This window comes from Jaculus jaculus, chromosome 1, assembly GCF_020740685.1.
Source record: "Jaculus jaculus isolate mJacJac1 chromosome 1, mJacJac1.mat.Y.cur, whole genome shotgun sequence".
Classification (NCBI taxonomy): domain Eukaryota; kingdom Metazoa; phylum Chordata; class Mammalia; order Rodentia; family Dipodidae; genus Jaculus; species Jaculus jaculus.
The window spans coordinates 128,385,744-128,394,443 of NC_059102.1; the positions used below are offsets into that span (position 1 = coordinate 128,385,744).

General features: G+C 38.9%; 1 protein-coding gene across 1 annotated transcript in view; it reads left to right on the forward strand.

Moving 5' to 3' along the window:
- Positions 1-8,700, forward strand: part of Ppp6c (protein phosphatase 6 catalytic subunit) — a 69,115-nt gene extending 60,415 nt beyond the window's left edge. The window contains exons 5-7 of the mRNA XM_045153683.1: positions 3,086-3,165; positions 3,357-3,566; positions 6,052-8,700. Coding sequence (XP_045009618.1) covers positions 3,086-3,165; positions 3,357-3,566; positions 6,052-6,300 — 539 coding nt within the window. The 3' untranslated portion in view covers positions 6,301-8,700. The remainder of the gene's footprint in view (positions 1-3,085; positions 3,166-3,356; positions 3,567-6,051) is intronic.

Genomic DNA, 8,700 nt, shown 5'->3' on the forward strand with positions numbered 1-8,700 from the left:
GAACTGGGGAGTTGAACATGGGTCCTAAGGTTTTGCAGGCAAGTGCCTTGACTGCTAAGCCACCTCTCCAGCTCAAGAAACTTAAAAAAAAATTATTTGCAGCCAGACATGGTGGCACATGCACTCTGGAGGCAAAGGTAGGAGGATCGCCATGAATTCAAGGCCACTCTATGGCTACATAGTGAATTCCAGGTCTGCCTGGGCTAGAATGAGACCGTACCTGGAAAAAACAAAAAAAAAAAAGCTGGGCATGGTGACACGCCTGCCTTTAATCCCAGCACTCGGGAGGCAAAGGTAGGAGGATCGACATGATTCGAGGCCACCCTGGAACTACATAGTAAATTGCAGGTCAGTCTGGGCCAGAGTGAGACCATACCTCCAAAAACTAAAACAAACAAACAAAAGTTATTTGCAAGTAGAGAAAGAAAAGAGAGACAGATGAGAGAATGGGAGCACCAAGGTCTCCAGCTGCTGCAAATGAACTCCAGATTCATATGCATCTGGTTTTATACATGGGCACTGGGGAATCAAATCTGAGTTGTTAAGCTTTGCAGGTAAGTGCCTTAACTGCTGAACCATCTCTCCAGCCCTAAACATTATTCTATTTATTTATTTAGTTAGTTTAGTTTAGTTTTCAAAGTAGGTTCTCGGTCTAGCCCAGGCTGACTTGGAATTCACTATGTTGTCTTTGGGTGGCCTTGAACTCATAGTGACCCTCCTATCTCTGTCTCCTAGGTCCTGGGATTAAAGGAGTTTGCCACCATCCCTGGCTCAATATCTTTTATTTATATTTGAGGGAGAAAGAGGCAGAGAGAGAGAGAGAAAGAGGCAGATAGAGAATGGACATGCCAAGGGCCTTCAGCTGTTGCAAACGAACCCCAGAAGCATGTGCCACCCTGTGCGTCTGGCTTACATGGGTCCTAGGGAGTCGAACCTGGGTCTTTTAGCTTTGCAGGCTAGTGCCTTAACTGCTAAGCCATCCCTCCAGTCCATGAAACTTTTTTTTTTTTTTCGAGGTAGGGTCTCACTTTAGCTCAGGCTGACCTGGAATTCTCTATGTAGTCTCAGGGGGTCCTCAAACTCATTGCGATCATCCTACCTCTGCCTCCCGAGTGCTGAGATTAAAGGCATGTGCCACCACGCCCAGCCCACAAAACCATTAATCAGTATGTTTTCACTGAAAGCATAACACAGATTTTGGTGTTGAATTTTCTCATTCTCAGAGCTGTGTTTGCCTAGGGATTTTATGGTTCTGTTTAGTAACAGGAAGCCCAGTATATCCTCAGGAAGGAGATAATTTTAGTTTTCATGGGATTTACAGTGGTTTAAAGCTGTATCTGGCTGTTAATTATATTGGTTCCTTAGTGTATTGATAGAAAAACATGTTTTAGGCAGCGATATGATCTAAGTGTAATATAAAGTTTCTTCCTGCAATACTGACTCTGTTACGTTCTCATGGCAGGTTTCCATAAGCATCTTGCTTCAATGTAGCTATGTGAATTAGGAAATTGTGAGCATTGACCCTAACCCATAGTATTTTTCCTCTATCAGTTTCAGCTGCACTTAAGACAATAGTGGTATAGCAATGTTTTTTCTTTTTAAATATTTTTTTAAATTTTATTTATTTATTTATTTGAGAGCGACAGACACAGAGAGACAGACAGATAGAGGAAGAGAGAGAGAATGGGCGCGCCAGGGCTTCCAGCCTCTGCAAACGAACTCCAGACACGTGCGCCCCCTTGTGCATCTGGCTAACATGGGACCTGGGGAACCGAGCCTCGAACCGGGGTCCTTAGGCTTCACAGGCAAGCGCTTAACCGCTAAGCCATCTCTCCAGCCCTTTTTTTTTCTTTTTAAATATTTTTTTAAATTTTATTTATTTATTTATTTGAGAGCGACAGACACAGAGAGACAGACAGATAGAGGAAGAGAGAGAGAATGCAATGTTTTGTTTGAAATTAGGGAAGAAACTAAAGAGCAATGAAATTAATTGAAGGAAGAGATATGTTCACTATTAACTTTGTAGATAGTAGATGGAGTGTTGGAGCTGGCATATTTAAGAATACAATTGACAATTTGCCCATGTTGATGACTTTTTGTATACCTATTGGACCTCAGTATTTAGTTGTACAATTTAGAGAAGATCTCACAAGAGACCTCCTTCTTGGGCTTAGGAAATGTCGAGATAGGAATTACCCATGTTCATATAAGTAATAGTCCTCTAGTTTGTTTGATCTTATGCTCCTGGAAGAAGATTGTCACATTCAATAAATATACTATTTCATAGATAGAATTGTCTAGGTTTTGCATAACTGACCGAAGTGTTTCCTTTGGGTTGTGTTGAATAGCTCTTCCTGATGTTAGCATTTTGTTTAATACTGCAAGCTTCTTCTCAGGGTCATTACTAGAATGAAAAGCTGGACCATATCTTTAGGATACATGTTTGTTTGTTTTTTTTATTTTGCTGAGGATTGAACCCAGGGCCTCCCAAACACTAGGTAAGCATTCTGCCTGAGCTACATCCCAGCTGTCCTGAGTATGTATTATTAGCCACTAGACTTTTTGGTTCTGTGTTGAGAGTCTATTGGGGCAAATTATGGCTCATAGTTTTCTGCTTTAATTTAAGATGAATTTCTTTTGTATTAAGAGCCAGTTTAAGTCTGGGTGTGGTGGCACATACCCTTACTCTCAGCACTTGGGAGGCAGAGCTGGGAGGATTCTGTGAGTTTGAGGCCAGCCTGAGACTACATAGTAAATTCCAGGTTAGCCTGGGCTACAGCAAGACTCCACCTCCAAAAAAAAAAAAGCCAATCCAGGGGCTGGAGAGTTGGTTTAGTAGTTAAGGCACTTGCCTACGAAGCCTAAGGACATAGGTTCAATTTCCTAGTACCCACGTAAGCCAGATGCATAAGGTGGCACATACGTCTGCAGTTTGTTTGCAGTGGCTAGAGGTGCTGGCATGCCCATTCTCTCTCTGTCTGCCTCTTTCTTTCTCTCTCTCAAATAAATAAAATATTTAAATAAAAGGCACTGTAGTATTAGATGTATTGTTTCATTAATGAGAACCCTTCTATTTCCTTCACAGATGAGTGCCAAACCAAATATGGAAATGCTAATGCCTGGAGATACTGTACCAAAGTTTTTGACATGCTCACAGTAGCAGCTGTAAGTTTATATGAATCTTCTTAAAACCACAAGTATTTTTCTGCCAATAACACATATTACATTCTTAACAAATATTATATATTTTTTACCTAGTAATTGTATAAATTGATTTAATTTTAGAATTTATTGGTGAATTTAGACATGCTGAAATTATTATTATTATCCAATCCTTTGTTATTCTTTTTTGCTAGTTAATAGATGAGCAGATTTTGTGTGTTCATGGTGGCTTATCTCCTGATATCAAAACACTGGATCAAATTCGAACCATTGAACGGAATCAAGAGATTCCTCACAAAGGAGCATTTTGTGACCTGGTTTGGTCAGATCCTGAAGATGTGGATACTTGGGCCATTAGTCCCCGAGGGGCAGGTTGGCTTTTTGGAGCAAAAGTCACAAATGAGGTAAAGACAATATTTATGGATGTTTGTTGGTTGCTAAAAGAACAATGTTGACTAGATAACAAACTTGCAGCCTAGTTTACTCAATTTAGGTAGCTATGGGCACCAAATTTCGCATAGTATATTTGCTTGTTTTTCCTTAATGTCTGAAGGCAACCATACAGTGAAAGCATTTGTTCCATAATCCACTTGGTAAGGCACTATTTAACTGTTAAAATAATAGCTAAATAACAAAGGCAAGACAAGCAACTTTTAAAAAATGTTTTTTGTTTATTTTTATTTATTTGAGAGCAACAGACAGAGAAAGAGGCAGATAGAGAGAGAGAGAGAGAGAGAAAATGGGTGCGTCGGGGCTTCCAGCCACTGCAAATGAACTCCAGATGCATGCGCCCCCTTGTGCATCTGCCTAACGTGGGTCCTGGGGAATCAAGCCTCCAACCGGGGTCCTTAGGCTTCATAGGCAAGTGCTTAACCACTAAACCATCTCTCCAGCCCAAGAAATAAATACTGTTTTTAAAGTTGCTTATCTTGGCTGGAGAGATGGCTTAGTGGTTAAGGCACTTGTGTGCAAAGTCAAAGGATCCTGGTTCGTTGCCCCAGGACACACGTAAGCCAGATGCACAGGGGGTGCACGCATCTGGAGTTCGTTTGCAGTGGCTGGAGGCAGTGGTGTGCCCATTCTCTCTCTCTACCTGCCTCTCTCTCTCAAATAAATAAATAAAAATAAAATAAAATAGCTGGGCATGGTGGTACACACCTTTAATCCCAGTACTTGGGAGGCAGATGTTAGGAGGATTGCCAAGAGTTTGAAGCCACACTGAGATTCACATGGTGAGATCCTGGTCAGCTTGAGCTAGAATGAGACCCTACTTCGGAAAACAAAAACAAACCAACAAACAAAAATTTAAAAGAATAAAGAAATAAAAAGATTTATTTGTGAGGGAAGAGGAGAGAGAGAGAATGAGAATGAATGAGAATAGGCATACCTCCTGTCACTGTAAGTGAACCCAAGAGTCAAGTGCCACTTTGTACATCTGGCTTTCATTTCTATGAGAGATATACAGAGTGTTGATATGCTAGGGCCTTTTTGCTGCTGCAGATGAACTCCAGACACATGTGCCACTTGCACATTTGGTTTTACATGGTTCTGGGGAATCAAACCCAGGGCGTTAGTCTTTACAACCAAGTGCCTTTAATTGCTGAGCTGTCTCTCTAGCCCCAAGATAGGCAACTTTTTTTCTTTCTTTCTTTCTTTTTTTTTTTTTTTTTAATTTATTGAAGTAGGGTCTCACTCTAGCCAAGGCTGACCTGGAATTCACTGTGTAGTCTCAGGGTGACCTCGAACTCATGCTATCCTCTCACCTCCTGAGTGCTGGAATTAAATACATGTGCCACCACACCCGGCTCATTAGCACCTTTTGAAGTTCATTTAAACATACCCACAGAACTGGAAAAAAAAAAAAAGAGCAATGAAACAACCATCAACAATCATAGCCGCACTTCTTGATGGTGTATTGAGAAGTGCTGTAGTACAGTGAAATCATAGACTTGGGTTCTGGTCCCATAGGTAAGTTATTTATCCATTCTGAATTTTTTTTTTTCTCTTTAAGTTGCAAGAAAAAGATAATCTCTTTCACAACATGTACTGGAAATCTTTTGAAAATAAGATAGATACCAACATCTTTATTTAAAAAGCAAATCTTGTTTTGTATGTGATAGTACTTATGAAATTTTTTTCCCCTTGGGACAGTGTCTCATTATATAGCTTAGATTTGGCCTCTAGTGATCTTGGCTGGCTGTTTTTTTTTTTTTTTTTTTTTTTGTTTTTTGTTTTTTGAGGTAGGGTTTTACTCTGGCCCAGGTTGACCTGGAATTCACTATATAGTTTCAAAGTGGCCTCAAACTCATGGCATTCCTACCCTTGCCTCCCGAATGCTGGGATTAGAGGTATGCACCACCATGCCCAGATTTAGCTGTTTTTTGACTTTCAGTCCTTTTGTTGCCCGGCCAGTCTCAAACTCATGCTCTCAAGTGATCTTCCTGCCTCAGCCTCCCAAGTAGCTGTAATATAGGTACCAGCTACCATGCCTGGCTCAGAAACTTTTAACTAGTCATGTGACTATGCAGTTTTTGTATTTCCGTAATTGACACAGGCCATAGTGACTCATGCCCTAAGTTTATGGCAATGGCTGGTGATGATGATAGGGTGAGTTCTCAAATCATGATAACTTACTTACTTGCATTATTTATTGATTTATTTATTTTTCGAGGTAGGATCTCACTCCAGCCCAAACTGACCTGGAACTTATTCTGTAGTTCAAGGCTGGCCTTGATCCTCCTACCTCTGCTTCCCAAGTGCTCGGATTAAAGGCATGTGCCATGATAACTTTATTAGTAACAGTATTGCTATTTATTTAAGGGGTTATTCATTTTCAAAAATAATTTTTACAAACGTATGGGATACTTACAGAGCTTTTCTAAATTGCAGTTTGTTCATATCAACAACTTAAAACTCATCTGCAGAGCACACCAGCTTGTGCACGAAGGCTATAAGTTTATGTTTGATGAGAAGCTGGTTACAGTGTGGTCTGCTCCTAATTACTGCTATCGCTGTGGAAACATTGCTTCTATCATGGTCTTCAAAGATGTCAATACCAGAGAACCAAAGTTATTTCGGGCAGTTCCAGATTCAGAACGTGTTATTCCTCCCAGAACGACGACGCCGTATTTCCTTTGAGGCCTTCACCATCCTGCTGGCCCATTTTTTTGCCCTCTTACCCCAACTTTCTTGTATTATCCTCTACAATATACTTTTTATTGAGCACTTTGCTGCTGAAATGCTGCCTCTTGCCTTTTTTTTTAATTTTAAATTATCTAAATTTATTGTTTGTTATGGTGTCTGTAGCTATGTTTTCCTATCAGTTTTGTCACTCATCCCATCCCCACCTTGGACTCATTTGAGAAGACTTGAGAAATGTCTTAATACTCACACTGCTGCATGTAGCTCTTGCTTATTTACTGGTCTGGGGAGACAGGATGTTTCCTTTTTTAAAAAGCCAATTGACAACCACAATGAAATACTCCTCCTTTTGTATCATTCAGCCTTGTGTTTTAGTTCGGTAAGTTTTAAGAAATTTCAGCAGCAAAGTTGTTACTCAGTGGGCGCAATGGACTACAGACGCCTCAAGTTATGTACTCCTGTCCCAGCTGTCAACCCCACTGTCCTTTGTCGGATGATATTTTAAAAGGATATAAAATAAATTGGTCTAAAGGGCTGCCCTCCTTGTTGTGTTTTTAAATTTTAGTTAAAATCTGCTATAGCTTATGACTTTGTACATGAAAATAATTGTATTGGTCTTTTTTCAGATTTCTTGTATTTTTTAATAAAGTAATCTTAAAACCCAGATAGGTTAAGTGTTAGAAATTTAAGCAGCTTATATTGTTTTTCTCCCCTCCTCCCCATTAGAGTTCTTGACCCTTTGGTTATTGAGTCTAAAACTTCAATTGAAATTCAATAGTATTTATTTTTAAAAGAAAATCACTGAACTGTGCCTAAAGAACATAACTGCCATATTAATGTTTTGGTTTATATCCTCTATAGTAATAGGAAAACATTTGATACTTGTAATGCTGATGTGTTCATTTGATACCAGTTGAATAGAATGTGATTGATCCAGTTTACAATCTATCATGAATATCATTAAGTGAAAGCATATGTAATTTTCAATAGGAATAATAATTCTCTTGCTGTAATGCTCAACCTTAACTTTTACAAAGTGTTCAGTTTTAAACTGCAACTAGAAAGGTTGAAAAAATCAGGACCCTTGTATTTGTGAACTGTATTCTGAAGTGGATTATATAGTATGTGGAAAGAGGCAGACTGTCCTTTTTTTTGTAAAGGTCTGTGATACCATGTTTCAGCTTTGTACAAGTAATTTGAATATCTAAAATGTGTGATGATCAGTTCTTGATATGCAACTGTCCACTTAATAAGGACAAGTGTTCTACTATCCCTTAAGACTGTGGTCATAAGTAATGTTGGAATATACCATTTTGTGAAGTAGTTGGTATCCTCTTTACTACTATAATTCTTTTTTTTGTCATCCCAGGAAGTTTTGTGTAAAGCCAGCTAATTAATAAAGCACTTTAGCATTTGTTCAGGTAGTTTTAAAAACCAACCTTCCCCTTCAGGATAAGAACTTCCAGGTTACCTAAAAATGCAATAAAAATCTTTATAGTCTAAGCTTCTTGGCAAATAATTTTTTTCATCAGGGTTTTCTGTTACAGAATGAGCACAATACCATTTTCATTTTCCCCAACCACTCAGCTCCTTGTACAGTTTCTGATTGTATAGTTCTATGAAAGAAGCGGCTGAGACATTTGCTGCAAACACTTGAACTAATGATGGGTCAGTAGCTTTGTGTGACTGCCCTAACCCCAGTGTAATTCAGGTGGAAAGGTATTTTTATCTTACAGGAATAAGTTGCTATGTATTTTACTAATTGTGAAACACTGGAATTAATGATGCAGACAACTTGGTGTGGTCTTGGAATAGCTCTCTGCAGTATTTCTTTTTCCTGTTACCATAAATTGTATTTCACTACTTTATTACAAGTTGTACCAATAAAATTGATATTCCTCAGTCCTCCATTTCCATTTAACACTCCTTAGCTTAGGTAATGTAGTTGTTTCCATTCTCCCTGTAATGTGACTTTCAATTTTAAGTCATGGTGTATTGCATTTGTGTTTCACTAGCTGGGCATGTGCCAATAATACTCTGTCCATAACTGCCATCTCTGTTTCACCTGTGTTTTCTTTAATTGGATAATGGCTTTTTGCATGGGAAAATAGTTTTTACTATTAGACATGTTAAGAGAAGAGAGAGTGAATGTATTGGACTTTGTAAGCCTAAAAGAAATATTTGGATCCCTCTAATAAATAAGGGCTATATATTATATAGAGTAATTGTGTGGTGGGAGGTAACTTGCAAGTCATAGATTTGTAGGCAAGGGAATCTGTTACGCATTGTTTCTAGGCTGAATGTAAAATCCCTTATATTGTACTGATGGGGCTAAGAACTATTTTTATTTGCCTATGATATACTTGGTTTCTAATAAAATGTCCCAGGCTCTAGTGA